The sequence below is a fragment of the Papio anubis genome, chromosome 8, assembly GCF_008728515.1.
Source record: "Papio anubis isolate 15944 chromosome 8, Panubis1.0, whole genome shotgun sequence".
NCBI lineage: Eukaryota > Metazoa > Chordata > Mammalia > Primates > Cercopithecidae > Papio > Papio anubis.
In genome coordinates this window covers 26,935,636-26,957,949 of record NC_044983.1, presented here as the reverse complement: position 1 = coordinate 26,957,949, position 22,314 = coordinate 26,935,636, and the positions used below count along the sequence as shown (strand labels likewise).

General features: G+C 43.5%; 1 protein-coding gene across 5 annotated transcripts in view; it reads right to left on the bottom strand.

The window, feature by feature from the left end:
- EXTL3 (exostosin like glycosyltransferase 3) overlaps nucleotides 1-22,314 on the bottom strand; it is a 132,715-nt gene that overhangs the window by 10,762 nt on the left and 99,639 nt on the right. For all 5 annotated transcript variants that reach the window (XM_021942179.2, XM_009212774.2, XM_003902601.4 and 2 more), the window contains exons 4-5: nucleotides 11,503-11,630; nucleotides 5,216-5,360 (exon numbers count right to left, since the gene is read on the bottom strand). In XM_021942179.2, coding sequence (XP_021797871.1) covers nucleotides 5,216-5,360; nucleotides 11,503-11,630 — 273 coding nt within the window. The remainder of the gene's footprint in view (nucleotides 1-5,215; nucleotides 5,361-11,502; nucleotides 11,631-22,314) is intronic.

Below are 22,314 nucleotides of genomic sequence, written 5' to 3'. Positions count from 1 at the left end.
AGAGGAAGAAAAAGAACCACATGCTGTGTTAGAAGACACAGGTTGTTGGCTTTCAGCCAAAATATGCATGGATGGAGGGGCTGTTTGGGTGTGGCAGTAACTAGGAGGTATTCCTGGCACTCAGGGCTGGGGCCGGGGATTCGAGACATCCTGTCGTGTGGATCTTCTGCAGTGAGGAATTATCCCATTCAAATTATCCCCTTTAGTAACAATGTCATATCATCTTCTTGGTACCGCAGCAATTTTGAAATCAGTATAAAGATTTGTCAAACTAGGTCAGATGCTGGTTCAGTTGAACACTATTTTATCTCTAACAATGGCAAAAAAAAAAAAAAAAAAAAAGATAAGTGAGGGAAAAAAGCCTGGTTATTTTCTCAGATCTCAATAAATCACAGAACCATGAAACACACGATCCCTCGCTGCCTCCTGTACAGATTCTTGAGTCTGGTCACTACTCGCTATCGGCCCTGGCTACCCCCTGCTCCCAGCCACCTTCATCTCTTGTCTGGATTCTCCACATCAGCTCCTAAAGATTCTCCCTGCTGCCATATTCTTCCCTATGTGCTAGTCCCAGCACAGCAGGTGACTGTGTTAACACTCAAGCCAACTGAACATGTCACCCCTTCCCTCCAAAGCCTCCAACACTTCCCATCTCACTCACAGTAAAAGGCAAAGTTCTCAGACTGTCCTACAAGGCCCACAGAGGGGCGTGTTGGAGCCACTCACACCTGCTCATGAATGCCGACCGCTACATTTTCAGAATGTTGTGAGCTTGTTGTTAAACATAGCCATTAAAGACGTAATTACATAAACTTCAAATTAAATAATTATATTAAAAATCCATGCAATAAATACCTTCAACTCATTACTTCCTAACTTTGTATTTTACTATTAACTTGAGGTTACCTATATCTACTGTTTATGTTGAAATTACTATGTAATGGTGTACAACTGTGTATCTCTTCCCAAATCCATGTTCAGTGACTCATGTTGATAACTTCAAATCAGCCAAGGTAAGAATATTTATTCATACCACAGAAATCAGCAAATACTACAAGACAGGGCACATGTTAACTGCTATATGTCGCAATTTGCTGTAATGAACAAATGAATAGGTGAAGTGCCCAGCTAAACTGATTAACTGATTAACATATTTCATTACCTACAATACAATCTATTTAGTAAAATAATAAAATTTTTTTGTAACACAGAACAAATGTGCTTGTTTAAGATAAACTAACTTAAACAGCAAAGTACTTAAGAGTTGGTGAACTTAAAAAATGAATTGTACTTTTTTTTTCTTTTTTTAAACAAAAAAGTGATCCAGGCTGGGCATGGTGGCTCATGCCTGTAATCCCAACACTTTTTTTGGGAGGCCAAGGTGGGTGAAATGCTTGAGCCCAAGAGTTCAAGGCCAGCCTGGGCAACATAAGGAGAAGACCTCACAGCTACGAAAAATTAAAAAAATAGCCAGATGTAGTGGTATGTGCCTGTAATGCCTGCTACTCAGGAGGCTGAGGTGAGAAGATCGCTTGAGCCTGGGAGTTCTAGGCTGCACTGAGCCATGGTTGTGCCACTGCAATCCAGCCTGGGTGACAGAGTGAGATTCCATCTCAAAAAAAAAAAAAAAGTAAGAATAAATAAAATAAAAAATAATACATTTTTTTAAAAAGGTAATTCAAATTTATTGACCCTTTAAATGGCCAGTGACTGTCCTTAGTATGCTGATGAGAATGTATTAACATAACTCATGTCTTGAAAGAAGTGACATTTTAATAATAAGAACTGCCTTTTAATAATAATTTTTTTAAAAACTATGATGAAAGCATTATCAGAATAAATGTTCAGTTATTTCCATCAGCATGTGGTTCTGCCGTCAAAAATGATTTATGTTGGCCAGGCACAGTGGCTCACGCCTATAATCCCAGCACTTTGGGAGGCCAAGGTGGGTGGATCACTTAAGGTCCGGAGTTCGAGACCAGCCTGGCCAACATGGTGAAACCCCATCTCTACTAAAAATACAAAAATTAGCCAGGCGTGGTGGCACATGCCTGTAATCCCAGCTACTAGGGAGGCTGAGTCAGAAGAATTGCTTGAACCCAGGAGGCAGAGGTTGCAGTGAGCCAAGATCACACTACTGCACTCCAGCCTCGGCAAAGAAGTGAGAAGACTCCACCTCAAAAAGAAAAGAAAAGAAGAAAAAAAAAAGTTTAATTTAGAAACAGACTCGACTTGCTGTAACACACAGTATCAAGATTTTCAAAAATAAAAAAACATATTCAATCATACTGCTTTCACTAAAATTTAAGACTTTAGTGATCACATTATTTTAAAATTTTGTTTCATCTTTATTTCAACCTTTAAAAAATATCTATCACATGCATGGATCACTTGAGGTCAGGAATTCAAGACTAGCCTGACCAACATAGTGAAATTCCACCTCTACTAAATATATAAAAATTAGCCAGGTGTGGTGGCATGCTCCTGCAGTCCCAGCTACTCAGGAGGCTGAGGCAGGAGAATTGCTTGAACCTAGGAGGCAGAGGTTGCAGGGAGCCGAGATCATGCCACTGCACTCCAGCCTGGGCCACAGAGCACGACTCAGTCTCAAAAAAATAAAAACAAAATGAGTGTAAGAAAAACGAGGAGCCACAGGCAGGTGAGCGCACACAGACCCCATCATGGGCCCCAACTACAGGAGCAGCCGCCACGAAGCCCCAGCCAGGGCCTCAAAGGACCTGATCTTCATTTGTATTGCAGCTCAGGTCTTCTATGAAATCTTCTGATTTTTAAAAGTTGTCAGTGTATAGGACAACACTAGAGGGCCCAAAAATCTCTCTGGAAGCCAACTGAGGCTTGGGGGCTGCTAGTCTGTAAACTTCTTTATAGATTTTCACACAGGAAAAATACTAAATTTCATTAAGTAAATGATTTCTTGAAAGTAGAGGTACCTGACCGTTCGTGGTTTTAAAGAACAATCTGAATCTGAGAAGGCAATTCAGAAGAAAAGTACGTCCTCAAGGTATGAGTAGACACTGCTAAGATCAGTCAGTGGCTCCTTCTTAGCTGACCAGCTGCTAACACCCTGCTCCTCTCACCCTACTTGCAATTCCCCAAACAAAGCCCACCCAAGGAAAGGAAGTCCTGAGGAGAAGTGCAAGAATGGGATGAGTGTATCAACTTCACACATTAAGTTTTTAAAAGAACAGCTGAAAGTTTAATGACTGCTTAGGCTGGTTCAAAATGTCCCTATAGGTCAGGCACAGCACCTCACATCTGTAATCCCAACACTTTGGGAGGCTAAGGCGGGCAGATCGCTTGAGCCCAGGAGTTGGAGACCAGCCTGAGCAACACTGCAAAACCACGTCTCTACAAAAAAATACCAAAAAAAAAAAAAAAATTAGTCAGGTGTAGTGATGCATGCCTGTCGTCCCAGCTACCCAGGAAGCAGAGGCAGGAGGGTCACCTGGTACCAAGAAGTTGAGGCTGCAGTGAGCCGAGATCCCACCATTACACTCCAGCCTGGGCGACAGTGAGACCCTGTCTTAAAAAACAAAAAAGTCCCTATAAAAATGAATTGTATTGTTCTATTTGAGGTGACCGGCAAGATGCCGCCACCTGAGATGTGAGCTATGTAAGGGAGAAAATACTTCAAGGAGCTGGGGAGAGACGGTGAAGGAAAAGTTTATCTGAAGTGTCTGAGAGGCAAATGGGAGATATGCTGAAAACAAATACACAAACGCAAACCTCAGCAAGAAAGGCCAAGGCTGGAATACAGAAGAGGAAATCACCAGCCTGCAGATGCTAAGAAAAGTCTCGAAACCTTGAGTGTGTGAGAGAACGCCTAGGGAAAATAAGAAGAGCAACAGAGGCTAGACCCCGGGACGCTTCACCATCCATGCAGAGAAAGCGGTGGAAGGGTCTTCTGTGAGGACAGTGAAGGCGCCAGAACCATGGAGGGTGTGAATGCAGACAAAGAGAAGGAGGCAGGTGCCGCCATCTTTGGTGACTGTCAGGGCACGATGAAAAGGCTAGTTGATGGCAGGAAGACAGACGACAGGAGCTGCAAATGAGACTTTATGTGCCAGTTGGGAAGGAAGTGTCATTGGTAAGCAATGAAAACGTTCCCTACGCCTGCCCTGTGCCAAAGCACAGATGTGGGGAAATGAGTGCCTCAAAGTCCACAGGAAAAGGCTAAAGGGAGCACTGTCTTCAGAGAAGACTCGGGACAGAAGAGGTGCTCTGTGAGGTGGGCAGTGGGGGTAATGCCAGGGTAATTTAGAACAGGGACTCCTCAGGGCCCGGGAAGACCTCAGGAGGGAGGTAGAGAGCAGCACTCACGGACACAGAAGGCAGACCACATACAGCACTGTAAACTTTCTAGAAGCCACATCGTTAAAAAGTAAAAAGAGACAGTAAAATTCAATAATTTTATTTAACCCAGTAATCCAAACTAACTGCATTTCAAGATGCAATCAATATAAACAATTACTGAGCTATGTGACATCCTTTGTTACAAGTTTTCGAAGGCTGTTGTGCACTTTACACTTAACAGCACGTATCCATTCTGACCAGTCATGTGCCAGGTGCTCTGTGGCCACACGTGGTCAGGGGCCACTTTACAGAATGGAAGAGGTAGAGAGGGAAGACAGGCCAAGAGCAAAAAAACAGAACACAGAACAGCAGAGGAGGAAAGACTGCAGGGTCCTAAGCTTCAGATATTCAGTGAAAATCAGATTATGAGACACAGTGAAAGAATAAGCACTAAAGTATCACAAAGAACTGGCAGAGCCACACAGAGGCTCATCGCGGGGCCTGGGACAGGCATGGTACATCTAAGTCAGAAAAGTGCCCAGGTCACCTTCTGATAGCCGGGCCACATCTGGGGTGGCAATGTTGAAACCGGAAGGTATTTGAGGTGTCTTTTATCCCAGAGCCCTCAGTTTTACAAAGGGAGAGCCAACGCCCAGAAAGATAAAGTGGTTTCCAAATAGCCTACATGCAACTGTACAGGCAGCCCTCTCATCTTGACCTTTTATCCTAGAGTTGCTCTAAGCATCTTGATCATTGTCTCTGAAAATGGAAACAACTGACTTCTAGCACAGAAGAAACACGTAAGAAGCATTAGGAGAGCTAAGCTAAGGGCAGCATTCCACTATCACACAAAGGCCAAACTCTCACCAAGTCAATGCCATTATTACCAGCTTTTTCCTACCTTGTGAAAGAAGGCAGCACCTGTCAGCACCATGGACAGCTCACACGAGTAGTTGGAGTTGTAGAGCCAGGACTGATGGGGGATGTCCCATGCGTGGTAACGGCCAGGGAAGCCCACGATGCGGTCCCGAGCTTCTCTCCACACCCTTGAAAAACACAAGTGCATACACAGACCTGAGTACAAAGCTCTAGGGTCATCAAAAGCGTTCACAGTTATTGCCTCTACCTTACAAGCTCTGGCCCTTAGGCTTTTACTTCTCTTATCCTTTCAAAATAAAACAAAATCAACAACAAGCCAAACAGGATAAAAGCAAATAAGGTACCATATTCAGCTTCCTTAATAAGCACCTGCACATTGTTCCTCTAGCAGTCAGTATCCTCCAACCCTTCCAGAAAGAATAAGTCATAACTTGGGAAAGGGGTCTCCAGCATGGGGTATGTACAATAATCTACTAAGGAGGTCTCCAGAATGGGGTATGTACAATAATCTACTAAGAAGCAGGAAGATGATATCACTTTCAATTCTTTTATTAGCTTATTTAATTTCCAAGAAAGGGCCGGGCAGGGTGGCTCATGTCTGTAACCTCAGCACTTGGGAGGCCAACACAGGAGGACCGCTTGAAGCATGGAGTTGGAGACCTGCCTGGGCAACATAGCAAGATCCTGTCTCTACAAAAAAAAATTGTTTCTAATTAGCTGGGCATGGTGGAGTACAACTGTACTACCAGCTACTTGGGAGGCTGAGGTGGAAGGACTGCCTGAGCCCAAGTGCAGTGAGCTGTGATTGCACCACTGCACTCGGCCTGAGCAACAGAGCAAGACCTGGCTCTAAAAATGAATGAACCAACATTTTCTAAGAAAGGCTTTGTTTTTAATGAGCATGACATATTAGTTCAGTAGGACGTGTATGTAATTTACATATACTGCACACTTTTCTTTTATGAAGAAGGAACATAATAAAAAGGTTTGGAGACCACTGGTTTAACTACAGAAGACTACTGAACTGCACCACTCCTAATTCCAAATTTGAGCAGGGCTGAGGGAGAAACGTGTATCGTGAGAAGTGGTCTACAGAACCATACAACTGAAAGGTTTCATTAAATGGCAGAAATAAATGGAGAATTCAATATGTTTCAGTAGAAACTTTTATATCATCTCCAAATTTATAGGCAAAGTAGAACAAATAAAATTGGTCCCCAGTGTCACAGGATAAATTGGAGAACTGAAAGCGTTTTAAGCTCCACAGAACCCAACAGGCCTGCAGAAGGGCTGCCAGAGATTTAAACTGCCTGCAAACTCCCTCATCACTTACATGGAACTTCAGTTCCTAAGACACAGATTTTATTTCAAAAGAGCTCCTCTCCTAATAAGTCTGGAAGACTCTAATCTAATCCAAAAGATGAGAAATCACAATTTCTATCACAATGTAATAGCCTTCTAGGTGGGTTTTTTAAGACAACTGATTTTTTCTTAATTGTGGCAAAATAAACATAAAATGTACCATCTTAATCATTTTTAAATATATGGTTCAGTGGCGTTAGAGACATTCACAGTGTTGTGCAATCATCCCGGCCATCCATCTCCAGAACTCTTTCATCTGCCCAAACGGAAACTCTGTCCCCATTAAACACTCATCCCCACTCCCATCTTTCCGCAGCCTCTATTCTGCTCTCGGTCTCTATGAATGACTACCTAGGGACCTCACATAATGGAACCACAGTATTTAGCCCTCTGTGTTGTTTGCACTTCTGTTACAAATAATGCTGCTCTGGCCATTCATGTATTCCTTTCTGTAAGGACACATGCTCTCAAGTCTCTTGGTATACGTTTTCTATCTGTCCCTTACGATTGAGTCTATCTCTTTCTTGGCTACATAAGTTGAAGTGAGTCAAGATCTATCTTTGCCAGAGGAAAGAATTCTTAGACTTACCCTTTCCTTTCAACTTAGGTCTGTTTCATTCCCATTAAGGTGAAATAAGCAAATTGGGGAGATTAATAAGAGAAAGGCTTTAGATCAAAGGATGCCCAAACGCATAAGAAAAGGGCCAGGGTAGGAAAAGGTTAGGATGTACAGACAGCAATAATTCACCAGCTCCATTACCAGAGGCTAAATCTCAAACGTGAATGACGGTTAAGAGACACATTAAAAGGCTTCCCATTACTCTCTCACCACCTGCAAATCTGCTGGAAAATAGCATGGGCAAGGTCAGAAATCCCTAAATCAGGGGCTTGGAGGCTATGTTAATGCCAGCTATGTTAATAAGCTTCAAACTCCTTAAAGCTGGGCTCCTTATCAAAATCATTCTTGGATCTAAGGGTTGGCAGTTCTCCTGTTAACACCCCACGACTATGCTCACCACACCAGTCCTTCAGCATGCTCCAAACCACATCACGCTGCAGCAGAAACACACTCCCTGCCGCCCACCCCCTACCACTACCACCTGCAGCAGCAAAACACGCCTGGAGCTACTGCATGGCTTTTTTCCTTTTATAAAAACAAATGGAGAGAGTCAGCTATTTGTTATCGTGTAAAAAAAAATACACCTCGGCTTACAAGGATTTTTTTAAATCACAGCTATCAATAGACTTGCTTCAATAGTACACTAGGCAAGAGGTCAAAGGAAATGTGAGAGGCTGGGTGGAGGAGAATAAGAACAGATGTTCTAATTTTTCAGAAATGTGTCAAATCATTCTTTACAGATGGATTTAAGACAGATGAGCAATAAAGCCACTGCTCTTTTCATCTGAGCATCTGCTCTTACAAGCCTAAGCCAAAGGCAGCCCCATTGCCAGGTAGGTCAGGTTAGGCCTTCGGTGAACAGAATGGAAGCACAGAGAAAGAACTCTCTATTCTGGATCCACACTTAATTTGAACAAGACCTCCAAAGAAATCTACTCCAGTGGCTTTTTTTTTTTTAAGCTCTGTTGCCCAGGCTAGAAGTGGCGTGATCTTGGCTCACTGCAACCTCCGCTCCCAGGTTCAAGTAATTCCCCTGTCTCAGCCTCCTGAGTAGCTGGGATTATTACAGGCACGTGCCAACACGCCCTGCTAATTTTTATATTTTTAGTAAAGACAGGGTTTCGCCATGTTGGCCAGGCTGGTCTCGAACTCCTGACCTCAGGTGATCCACCCGCCTTGGTCTCCCAAAGTGCTGGGATTACTGGTGTGAGCCACTATACCTGGCCTCCAGTGGTTTTCAAATGATGTGGGGAAGAACTAATTTTTCCCCAAAATTATTATAGATTAATACTTTGGTAAAATACAACAAAAATGAACTGCCTGGTTTCTAAATATTACACCCAAAGCACAAGCAACCAAAGAAAACAGATCCACTGAATTTCAAAACATGAACTCTGTGCTTCAAATAATACCATCAGGTAAGTAAGAAAATAACCCATGGAATGGGAGAAAATATGTGCAACTCTGATCTCTGATAAGGGACTTGCATCTAGAATATATAAAGAACTCTTATAACATGATAATAAAAAGACAATCCTGGCCTGGTGCGGTGGCTCATGCCTGTAATCCCAGCATTTTGGGAGGCCGAGGCAGGTGGATCACCTGAGGTCAGGAGTTCGAGACCAGCCTGGTCAACACGGTGAAACTCCGTCTCTACTAAAAATACAAAAATTAGCTGGGCATGGTGGCGGGTGCCTATAGTCCCAGCCACTTGGAAGGCTGAGGCAGGAGAATGGCATGAACCCGGGAGGCGGAGCTTGCAGTGAGCCAAGATCACACCACTGCACTCCAGCCTGGGTGACAGAGCGAGACTCTGTCTCAAAAAAAAAAAAGGACAATTCAAACAAAAATGGGCAAAGAATGTGAAAAGCCATTTCTCCAAAGAAGGTATACAAAGGCTAACTAACTGATCAATAAGCACATGAAAAGATGTTCAACATTGAGAGAAATGCAAATCACAACTGTATGTCTGGGTACTGTGGCTCATGCCTGTAATCCCAGCACTTGGGAGGCCTGCTGGAGGCCAGGAGTTTCAGACCAGTTTGAATAACAAAGTGAGACCCCATCTCTACCAAAAAAAAAATGTAAAGATTAGCCAGGTGTGGTGATGTGAGCCTGTAGTCCCAGCTACTCAGGAGGATCACTTAAGCCCAGGAGTTCAAGGTTACCACGTGCTAAGATTGCACCACTATACTCCAGCCTCAGTAACAGTGTGAGACCCCCATCTCAAAAAAAAAAAAAAAAAAAAGACACACACACACACACACACACACACACACGAGTTGTCACTTTACAATGACTAGGACGGCTATAAATTTTGAAAATAGAAAATAACAAGCGTTGATGAGGATGTGGAGAAACTAGAAGCTTCATACACTGCTGGTGAGAATGCAGTATGGGGCTGCCACCCAGAAAAACAATCTGACAGGCTCAAAATGTTAAAGCAGCTATCCACATTACTCTTAGGTATACACTCAAGAGGAATGACATGTTCATACAAAAACTTGCACATGAAGGTTCACAGCATTATTCACAATAGCCAAGAAATAGAAATGACCCAAACAGCCATCAACAGAAAATGAATGATGAACTGGTACCTGGGCTGGGCACCATGGCTCAAGCCTGTAATCCCAGCACTTTGGGAGGCCGAGGCGGGCAGGTCGCCTGAGCTCAGGAGTCCAAGACCAGCCTGGGCAACATGGTGAAATCCCATCTCTAATAAAATACAAAAAATAAAATTAGCTGGGTGTGGTGGTCCATACCTGTAATCCCAGCTACTCAGGAGGCTGACAAGAGAGAATCGCTTGAACCTAGGAGGCAGAGGCTGCAATGGGCTGAGATCAAGCCACTACACTCCAGCCTGGGCAACAGAGTGAGACTCCATCTCAAAAAAAAAAAAAAAAAAAAAAAGAACTGGTACCTGCTACAAGATGGATGAACCCTGAAAACATCATGTTCAGTGAAAGAAGAAAGTCACAAAAGGCCATGCGTGGTTGTACGGTTCTATTTATAGAAAATGTCCAGAATAGGCAAATTTATAGAGACACGAAGATTGAGTGGCTACCTAGGACTGAGAGGGGTTGGAGAAAAATTGGGAGTGGCTGTTAATAGGTACTAGGTACAGGGTTTCCTTCAGTGGTGATGAAGATTTCTAAAATTAACCATGGTCATGTTTGTGCAACTCTGAATATACTAAAACCACTGAATCATACACTTATATGAGTGAATTTTATGGTGTATGAATTATATTGAAGAAATGTTGCAAAAAAAAAAGAACTACAAGAAAAATAATCATATACTTGGATTTCATAGTAAATGTCAAATTGCTTTAAAAGTTTCTGAATGCTTGCCCTCAATTTTTGTACTTACCTCACCATAAACAGGTAACCAACTGTCCCCAAGCCAACATCCCAGTCCCTGACACACTTGGAGTAGCCTTCATCTACTCCATCCTCTTCCCCGCAGTGACCCTCAAGTGGGATCCTTCAGCAATTCCTAAGACTCAAGAAGGCACGAGAGCTGAAGGCTGGGTGAATGTCGGGAGTGTGACAAACCTGCATTTGAACCCAGAGCTCTGCTGCCACTTCCTAGCTTCTACATGGTTTTGTTCTCTTGTATCTCAATTTACTCCTATATAAAATGGAGACAGCTACAATTTATGTCATCAAATTTTAGAAGGATTAATGAGATAAGACAGAAAAAGTCCTAGGCTAGTCCCTGGCACACAGTACGGGTTCAACACATGTTTAGCATCATCATCGCTGCCATCATTACCACCACCTCCTTTTCCTCCTTCCCTTCTTTTCCCTTTCAAATCATTGCTTCTGACACCCTCTTTCCCCCAAATCTTTTTGGGTCCAGGATCCTGGCACTGTTCCATTGCTCCAACACATAGTAACATGTCACTTCTGCCTGCCTGGAAGTTACTTCCCATTCCTCTAAAAACGAAACCCTCCTATTTCCTTTAGAGAACTACCCTACCCATTGCCTCTACTCTCTGCCCACGTGGTTTGGATTTAAGGATGATACACCTGCAGCACCAGGAGTAGGCAGATAACCACGGTCTAGCCAATCAAAGAATTCCACCTCCCCGGCCACAGAGGGAAGGCCTGTAGGAACGCAGAGCGGAGCCTAGCGGTAAAGAGAGACAGACTCCTCCAACGCCATCTACAAGCCTGCATCCAGCCACGTCCCACATCAGCCCTGACTACCTGTAAGGGTTTCTCAGTTACCATCAGCCAATTACCATCAGAAATTCATTTTGCTGCCTAATCCAGGTTTTCTGTCACTTGCAACCTAAAGTGTTTGACTGGAAATTAGTCTCTCACCGGAACCCAAACATGATTTCGTCATGGCGGAGGTGAGCGTCGTCATCGATGGACAGGATGGCCTCTGTCTCAATTTCATTCCAGGGTAAGAATCGGTTGTTCAAACTGTTCTTCTCAGTACGGACCACCTGTGATGAGGAAGGAAAAACATTAAAAATCAAGGCTGTGTTATGGAAGGTCAAACAAAATGTGTATTTAGGTCTAAGGAGATCATGGCTGGATTTACTGAATAATTTTGACTGATCTCCGCACTTGTAAAATCTAGCATGTGCCTTTCAGGAATAAAAGCTGCCTTACACTTCAACAAATGTATATGGATTTACCTTTTCAGCTTCATTCGTTAGCTAATTTTCTTGTGAATCAAGCAAAAGCTGAGGATTATTTTACACATGCAATAAACACGATGTAGGGAAATTAAAAACGACTCTCCCCAGAGAACACAAGGTGGCAGAGTGGATCTGAGATTCCAATGGCTATGGAGTTCCCAGCCTGGTCAGTAATTTTAAAACCTAACTCAGAAACCTCGTGAGTCTGTCACTTCTGACTCCCAATTCTAATGCCTTTTTGGGATACAAACCCAAAAAAAGAGCACAGCCCATCTGGTCGAGATTAATTACTTCACCTTTGCAATTCCTACCTACAGTGCTGACTACTCGTACACAAACTTTTTCTTTCTTTTCAAGGTGTCATGTACTCAGTACAACAGCTTCTGCATCTTCAGCAAATCCCAATTCAAAAAACATCTAAGTGATTCTACATACATGCAAAGCAGTATTTTCTTCATAAAAAAAAATTGGTGCTTCAAACAGTACAACTATATAACAAAACAATTTTTATTTTACCATATCTCAGTTTAGTTTACCTACAATGTGGGTGAGTAGCTGTGTTATTCACCTTGCCACCTAATACTCATATAAATCATGACCACAGTCAGTACCTGGATGGCTCATTTTATTCTTAGAGTATCTTTGTCTAATTAGTCCAACCAAAGGGGAACCATTATTTTGTTCTCAAACCCCAAAAACAAAGAGCATCTCATGAAGAATGATCTTTTTAGAATGCCACAAAAAATCATCTTACTTCCAACAGACTGTTTTACTTGTACTGAGGACAACCTCTACCTGGCATGATGAATTAATTGCATCTGAGGACTTAAATTTATGAATGGTTTCCAAGGAGCTCTGTGACCTACTAGCATGTCTCTTCAGCTTCAAATACCTTCTCTTCCATCCTCCCGCTGGAGGCCCAGTTAAGACGCCTCTTGCCACACCCTCCTTACCAGGAGAATCTTTTATTCTGTGTTCTTAATGCAGAGCCCTCATACTTCAATTAATTCATTCTAGCACACTTAAAATCCAATTAATTCAGAGCTAGAAGGGCTTTGGAGACTATAGTGTCTCTCACTTTATACATGCAGAAACTGAGGCCCAGAGTGATGTCATACAACTGGCAAGTTGCAAGAGCCAAAACTCTAATCCACACCTTTAAAAAAAAAAAAAAAAAAAAAAAAAAAGTTCTTAAAGTCTCATCACTATGTTGCCCAGGTTGGTCTAGAACTCCTGAGCTCAAGTGATCCTCCCATCTCGGCCTCTCACAGTGCAAGGATTACAGGCATGAGCTACCACACCCGGTCCTAACTCATACTTTCTGATTCCAAACCCAGTACTTCTTCTGCTAAACTTCTGTTAACTTTATAAACTTCTTCAAACCAAAGCCACCATAGAAAATCCTTTTTTTTTTTTTTTTTTGAGACAGAGTCTCACTCTTGTCACCCAGGCTGGAGTGCAGTGGCACAATCTTGGCTCACTGCAACCTCTGCCCTCCGAGTTCAAGTGATTCTCCTGCCTCAGCCTCCCGAGCAGCTGGGATTATAGATGCCTGCCACCATGCCCGGCTATTTTTTTGTATTCTTAGTAGAGATGGGGTTTCACCATCTTGGCCAGGCTGGTCTTGAACTCCTGACTTCATGATCCGCCTGCCTCGGCCTCCCAAAGTCCTGGGATTACAGGCATGAGCCACCACGCCCAGTTTTGTTTTGTTTTTTTTTGAGATAGAGTCTCACTGTGGCCCAGGCTGGAGTGCCATGCTGCAATCTCAGTCCACTACAACTTCCATCTGCCAGACTCAAGTGATCCTCCTGCCTCAGCTTCCCAAGTAGCTGGAACTACAAGCAGATACCACCATGCCCGGATAATTTTTGTATTTTTGTAGAGACAGGGTTTCACTATATTGCCTAGGCTGGTCTTGAACTCCTGACCTCATGGCATCTGCCTGCCTCAGCCTCTCAAAGTGCTGGGATTACAGTCATGAGTCACCACACCTGGCCTGAAAATGCATTATTAATCTGTGCACCATCAAGGAAAAACAATGTTGCTAATTAAGAAGGCATGTGAAATTGATGATCCCATGTTTACTTTATTGCAGAACTTTAAAAAAAATTTTTTAAGAGATGGAGTCTTGATTCGTCACCTAGGCTGGAGTGCAATGGTGCTGTCATAGCTCACTGCAGCCTAGAGCTCCTTAGCTCAAGTGATTGATCCTCTTGCCTCAGCCCCCCAAGTAGCTGGACCTACAGGCATGCACCACCATACTTGGGTAATTTCAAAAAAAAAAAAAAACTTGTAGAGACACGGTCTCGCTATGTAGCCTAGACTGGCCTCAAACTCCTGGTCTCAAGCATTCCCCCTCCCTCAGCCTTCCAAAAAAAGTGACGGGATTACAGGTGACAGCCAACACTCTCAGCCAGAGCTTTCTTTAAGACTCCACTTCAGCCCCAGAGGAGTTCCTGCCCAACTCAAGACAAAGAAGGATCTGCAACAGATTCGCCACCACAGTTAACAGATGTCCAAGCCAAGCAACAGATTGAGAGATCCACTTTGCCCTGCAGCATGTCTGACCAGCATAAAAATCCCCAAGTGTACAGCCCAGGGTGTCTTAAGCTCAGACTTCGCAATGACAAAACGAAGGACGGAGTGAGGCCTAGGTCAGACAAGAGAGAGCGGCAAGGAGAGGAGATGCCAAGTGCTCACCTTAGCAGCTGTCGGCTCTGCTTGCCACAGGGCGGGAGGGTGGCAAGAAGGGGCTGGACTTGAATGGCAAGCTCGGCAATGGTAAGAGGCCATCCATTGTAAGACGCATCCTCAGTTTCAGAGATGACAAAATGTAAAATAAGGTCTGCCTTGGAAATGATGGCATATAGCAGCTGTTCACAAACTCCCTCAACAAACTCCCCCCGATCATTCACTTTACCTTCCTAACACACCTAGCATTCACTCAGTATAGAACTAATTCTGCCAATTCAGCCAAACAAAGCTCGCCGTCACCCGCAGCAGTGAATACACACAGCTTAAAATGAAGAAAAACCACTTGAAAATGTCAGTTCTTGAATATTGGCTTGAAGATTATCAGTTTTGTGGGTTAACCTTCAGATGGATTATCTACGGCACAATTAGTAAACCAGGAATATAACTAGGAGCTTCAGTGTTCAAAGTGTGAAGTGAAGACCAGCAGCACACACCACTGGGGCCTGCAGGGGTGCAGGCACCACCCCAAGCCCAGAGTCAGAATCTGCATTTTAACATGCCTCTGGGGGATTCCTGCGCACATTAAATGGGGAGAAGCACTGGTACAGAGGGAGAAAGCATGGCTTTGGAGCCAGTCAGAAAAGCTTGGGTTCAAATTCCAACTCCTCCACTTACTAGACGTGTGAATGTAAGCACCCTCTCTGCTAACTCAACATAGCATCATGCTGTTTGAAAAATGTGAAGTTACTTATCATCCAAAGTTGACAATCCTATAAACAACCTAACTCTGCCCCTGCAAATGAAAAACAAGTAAAACTAAAATGATTTGATATCTAGGTCATATCCAAAATTATCTAAACAACCAAATCAAGAGAACCTACTTGTGCTTTAGAAGACTTCGGTGGGGTCATGGAGCTGGAGGTCAAATATCAAAGTGTTTTGGCCTAGATTTCACACTAGTTTTTTTAGTAAGTTTATTAAAGTCCATTACTTAGGTATCAAGAAGCAACAAGAGAGCAACTACTAAGGACTCCAGGAACACAGGGCGCCTGCCACCACCGCTCACCCTCTGAGCACAACTGCTCTGGGCTAGAATGACAACAGCTGTTCAGGTAGAGCGAACTGCATTTTAATAATCAGAACAGCAATCAGAATAAAAGGGGCAGGCATGGTGGCTCACGCCTGTAATCCCAGGACTTTGGGAGGCCAAGGCGGGCGGATCACCTGAGGTCAGGAGTTCAAGACCAGCCTGGCCAATATGGCGAAACCCCATCTCTACTAAAAATAATTTTTTAAAAATCTAGCCAGGCATGGTGGAGGGCAACTGTATTCCCAGTTACTCAGGAGGCTGAGGCAGGAGAATCCCTTGAATCCAGGAGGTAGAGGTTACAGTGAGCCAAGATCGCACCACTGCACTCCACCCTGGGCCACAGAGTGAGACTGTCTCAAAAGAAAAAAAAAAAGAACAGAAAAGCTGTTAAAGATTCACAGAAACACAACACCAAGCACTACAGTTTATTTGTGGTTAGCTGACAAGTAACTGCAGTCAGTAAGTCAGCTTTAAGAATTCGGAGCAGTGGTTCTCAACCAGGAATGATTTTGCCCCAGGCTACAGTGGCAATGTCTGAAAGGATTTTTGGTTGTCACAACTGGAGAAAAGGGTGCACTACTTGCATCTAGTATCTAGTGGGCAGAAGCCAGGGATGCTACCAGATCCTACAGTGCACAAGACAGCCCCCTACAACAAAGAATTATCTGACCCAAAATGTCACTGTGTCATTGCTGAACACCCTGATTTAGAGTCAACCTGCAGGAGACAGTAAACCAAACAGCGCTTGGAAGAGTAACTACAGTTCATTACCTAAGACATTCCCCTTTTCCCCATAACCACAAAAAGATTTCTGCCCTCACAAACTTTGCAAACACCAACTAAAACTAAATGGAAGAGTAAAAGTTTTCTTCTAACAGTTTTGCTTCAAAGCTGCAGTGTTTAATGGCTAAACAAAAGCTCAGCAAACCAACTATTATCCATTCTGGCACCAAAATCAGAAGAACAAAGAGGTTCAAACATTTCTAAATGCAGGCTGGGCGCAGTGGCTCACGCCTGTAATCCCAGCACTTTGGGAGGCCAAGGCGGGCGGAACAGAATGTCAAGAGATTGAGACCATCTTGGCCAACATGGTGAAACCCCTTCTCTACTAAAAATACAAAAACTAGCCAGGCGTGGTGGCAGGCGCCTGTAATCCCAGCTACTCGGGAGGCTGCGGCAGGAGAATTGCTTGAACCCAGGAGGCAGAGGTTGCACTGAGCCGAGAATGTGCCACTGCACTCCAGCCTGGCCGAGAGCGCAAGACTCCGTCTCAAAAAATAAAAATAAAAAAATTTCTAAACGCAGACTCACAGATTAGCATGGCCTCTAAGAATCTGAGAAAAGACAGATTGAACATAACAGAAACCAGTCAACCAGAGGGACTGTGTCATGTTTAGGAAAGGTTCCCATTTTTGTTGAAGTCGTTTTGTTTCAAATTAAAACAACACTCTTCCCCCGACCCCACAATACTGGCTATTTCTTCATGTTACTCTAGCATATTGCTATTAGATGCCTTATGATTACACCTTAGTAACTTGTGAACAGGAAAACTCACTTTCAAGTTACGGCTTTAATTACTGGTATGACATTAACTAAAATGGATAGACCATAGTGCCTGGCAATATAGCAGATGTTCAACAAATGGTTTTATAAATGAATGAATGAGCAGAAAATAGAACATAATTTAGCCCTGCCATTCTATTTACAGAGTATGAAATAAAGACTTGAGAAGTTTCTAGATCAAAATTATAAGTAAACATTCAATACCTGTAATAAAGAATGATAACTAGAGAGGAATTAGGAAACCTCTTAGTATTTAGTGTAGTTTTCTATAGCAAAAAACCCATCCACCTACATCAAGCCAGGAGCACTCTTTGCTTGGCTTGTCTCACACACAGGGCTCCCTGACGGTGCCTCACTTGCTCTTCTGCACAGTATCATTCACAGGACCCTTGACCTCCCATCACAAAGGAAAAGGGACAGCAATCGTGGCCTAGAACGCTGCCACCTCTGAAATTTGGCCATTTAAATACACTTGAAATGCCCTTTTTCTCTTTAAGATTATATCCAGCCCAGCCATGCCCAACAATCTCCATCCTCCAACAAAACACATACATGCATAATACATCCCTATAGCAAATCCATATCTGAGAATGAAACTTAACATCAAGCCATCACACAGGCAAGAAAGGAAACGGCAACTGATCTTAGTTCTCCATCATCCCCTTCCTCCAACTTAAAAGAGGAACCCATCAGATAACTCAGGACAGGAAAATGAGATCCAGGAAGAGGCACACAGTCATGCCCACCTAACTCAGGAGGACCTAGGTAACACAGCTTGAAGTGAGTGGGGAGGGAGGTGAGTGACAGAAAGAAGATGATAGAAGGAGGACTACATCTACATCATCATCATCATCATCATCATTGAGATGGAGTCTTACCCTGTCACCCAGGCTAGAGTGCAGTAGCACGATCTCGGCTCACTGCAACCTCTGCCTCCCGGATTCAAACTATTCTCCTGTCTCAGCCTCCTGAGTAGCTAGGATTACAGGCGTCCGCCACCGCACCTGGCTAATTTTTGTTTTTTCTTTGTTTGTTTTTTAGCAGAGACGGGGTTTTCACCATCTTGGCCAGGCTAGTCTCAAACCCCTGACCTCGTGATCCACCCATCTAGGCCTCCCAAAGTGCTGGGATTACAGGTGTGAGCCACCGCACCTGGCTGAGGACTACATTATTTAAGGGATTCATTCAATAAACGTCAAGTGATGGGGCAGAAAGCAAGAAAACGCAAAGGAAGGAAAGAGAATAAGAAGGTAACAGTGCATTGGTTTTCCATTTATAACTTTACATATGGATGTCATACAGTAAAAACAAAATTGTACATGTTTTAAATGAGACAAGTCTGTTTTAACTTATAAGAGAAAAAGTTGCCAATGATCCCAGTGCAAGTGCAGGTAAAAAACCTAGGTTAGCAGGTCAACAAATGAGAGAATGCAGATAAAGACCATCCACAGTGCCTAGCACACAGAAAATGCCCAAAAACTGTTAACAATTATTATAACATGATATTAGCACAGTCTCTATTTTAATTGTCATACACTTTACATGTATATTTTATATTCTGTATGTATTTTAATTTATACATTTTCTGTATTTTATATACATATTTTAAAAAACAAGTTTGTGCTTCTCCAGGAAATGTGCATGCGGAAAAAAAAAAAAAAAGAAAGAAAAAAAATACATATCTATTGTCAGAAGTCCTAAGACCTGGGGCTGGCAGTGGCTCACACCTGTAATCCCAGTACTTTGGGAGGCAGAGGTGGGCAGATCACCTGAGGTCAGGAGTTCGAGACCGGCCTAGCCAACATGGCAAAACCCCGACTCTACTAAAAATACAAAAATTAGCTGAGCATGGTGGTGTGTGCCTGTAGTCCCAGCTACAAGGGAGGCTGAGGTACGAGAATCACTTAAACCTGGGAGGCAGAGGCTGCAGTGAGCCAAGATCATGCCACTGTGCTCCTGGGCAACAGCGTGAGACTGTGTCTCAAAAAAAAAAAAAGTCCTGAGTAATACAGGCATCAATTAGTCAAGTGACCCGAAGCAACAGAATTCTCACAGTCTCAGATTCCTTACTTTGAATTAGTAAAAAGAGTATACATAAACTAAGAGGGGAAGACATTACCTCAAGAATCAATTTGCTGCAATTAGTAAATTATGCAACATGACTTTCCGGCAATTCCTTTAAACTGCTGCATTTCTTGCTATTCATTTTTGGTTTGGGGTAGCCTTGTTTTATATAATTTTCCTTTGCAGCCATACAGCCCATTCGCAAACAGAAAGCCACAGCTATAGCCACCAAGTTATTAAGTCAAATGTTGTCAAAGAGAAAAACAAACCACCCAGATGTGCCAGCTCCTAGTGAAGTGCACCAGACCTTGCACAGTCTTGGACCTGGAGAAGCTGGACAAGGTTTTTCCCACTGGCTTCACCTAGCTATCACAATTTTAGGAAATTATCATCTCATTCGTTCAAGGGACATTTTTAAAAGTAGAGTGGGCAGAGATAAAAAATACAGCTTACCAACACTTGAAGGAGTAAGCCCTGAGAACGATCTCCACTCTCTTGCCTGAGGTCTAGCCAGAAGCCAAGCCTCTTAGCCTGAGAGGCAGAGTCCCCATCCAGAAAGTTCCTGACGCCAAGAGTGCACTACAGATGCTACTGGGGAGAGAGCATGAAAATAACTCCCCTGGAATGATATTTACATCACCCAAACAAAGAACTCTCCTGTTCGATTTGAATATCAAGAGCTGAGAGACAGGGAAAAGGGCACTGGAAAATAATCTTGTATCTCTCTTTTTTTTTTTTTAGAGACAGGGTCTCCTTCTGTCACCCAGGCTGGAGCGCAGTGGCACAATCACAGCTCACCGCAGCCTTGACTTACCATGCTCAAGCAATCCCCCCCACCTCAGCTTCCCAAGAACCTGGGATTACAGGCATGCATGATGCCTGGCTAATGTTTTCTATTTTTTTGTAGTGATGGAGTCTCCCTATGTCAGCCAGGCTGGTCTCAAGCAATCCGCCCGCCTCAGTCTCCCAAAGTGCTTGGACTACAGGCGTGAGCCACTGTGTCTGGCACTATCATTTTCATTTGGAAAAAAAAAAAATGGTGCATTCTGACCTCATCACTTCCACAGACCTTGCAGTCTGCAAGGATGTGTGCTATGCTGATCTCTGAACTGGTTCTCTCCACCACCGCTCCTCACCTAGGCTACTGCAAGTCTTTTTGCTTCTGCTCTTTTCCCCACAGTTCCATAAAAATCATGTGCCTCCTCTGTTCAACACCCTCCAAGGGCATCCTAAGGCAGAGAGGATAAAACCCAGACAAGCGCGACCTGCGCTGTCCTGCACCTGCTGGCCCTACCGCCCACTCCAACCTCCTTCAAATGTGCCACCCAGATGCACAGGGTATTGCTTCTGGCGCTTGCCATTCCCCATACATCCCTCCAGAATGTACGTGGCGTTCTCGCTCGCTTCATTCAGGCTTCTGCTCAAATGTCATCCCTTCTAAGAGCCCTTCCAAGGCACCCTGTGTAAATTAGCCATACCCTTTATGAAGAAAAGAATGAAAAACTAAGACTCAGGGATGGGCTGCCAAGAGACTGTCTCAGCAATCAGTGAGTATACAGTGTGAAGAGAAGCAACGTCTTGAGTGAGCTAGACTACACTGTTAGTAACTGAAAGATGTCCCTTTCCTAAGAGCCCACATGTTACAACTCCAAAAGGACAGATTCTAAAACGGCCACCCTACTTACTATTTTCCAGAGTATAAAGCAGAGTAAGGAAGATGTGTAAACTGGTCAGAATAAAGTAGTAACTGAAACCAAAATTTTTAATGGGACTATCTATCGAGAAGAGATTACTTGGCGTTTCTGCCTCCAGAGAGTTGAGTAAGCTTCTGCCAGACCCAGTCTTCCCTCAGATGACAACTATAACCTCTGCACAAAAATCCCAAAAAAGCAATTTCCAGAAGGCACTAGAGAGTCAACAAAAGACAACCAATTATGGAGGGGTGCCAAAATTCAGAGGGAGGGAGTTACTGGTACAGGGAGAATTACTGTTGCTTCACCCTGAGAGCAAGCCAGAGTTGGTACCAAGAAAGACCGCTAAAACTCTCATACGAAACCTATGGTCTTTCTGGCCTGTAAAGGAAATGTATAAGGTAACCATAGCCCCTAGAAAGAAAGGAGAAAAATCCAGAAAGGAGAAAGCCAGAGAGGGGGAGCTCCAAGTTCTGTGTAGAAACTGCTCTGTCTCTGGCCCACCCCTAAGCCATGCATGCTTGGTGCAGGCTGTAAGCAGAGCAGCTACATATAAAATAACTCAACATGCGAGTGGCCATTCACGAGACAGGGCTTTTAGTCTGAGTCAATACAACTAACCACCTACTAAAACAAAAATATCAACACTTTCCAGAATAAACATCAAAGAAAACCACGCTGAGGCATACCACAAACTGCTGAAAACCAAATACAAAAAAAAATTTCAAAAGTAGCCAGAGAAAACCACACCTTACATACAAGGAAACAAAAATCTGAAAACCACTGACATATCGTCAGAAACAACAGAGGCCTGGAAACAGTGGAACATCTGTCAGGTGCCATGAAAGTGGTGGTCCCCAATACAGTGGAGAGTTTTTCAAAAGCCTAGACCTCAAATCCTTTGGCATAACAATACTCTCTAGTTGGCTTTCATTAGGTATTTTGTTGTTGTGCTCCAGGAGCTAAGGGACCTGATTCACATGTTTACAAAATATACAAGAGCCAGGGAGAGAGCAGACACCCACCATCGCCCCTCTGTTTAGTAGTCCTACCCCATTCAACAGGAGACCCATTTCAACTGGTGACACTTCTCCCATCTCTCTACAAGTCCTGCCTCCTTGCCCCGCCACCATCCCATTCGTGCTGAAGTTCTCTTTACACAGAGCATTTGAAACAGGACTGTTCAAGGGTGGTGGCAATAAAGATCACCTTCACTCTAAGCTAGATCTTTTTATGTAAGTAATTATTTAAAAGAATGAGGAATTTTAACATGTAAGTCCTATGGGGGATCCCTAAGACAATCCTTCTCCACTTAAAATAGCTGGTGCTCAATAGACTTCACAGCCCACAAACATCCAGCACTTATGCCTATTGTTAGTGG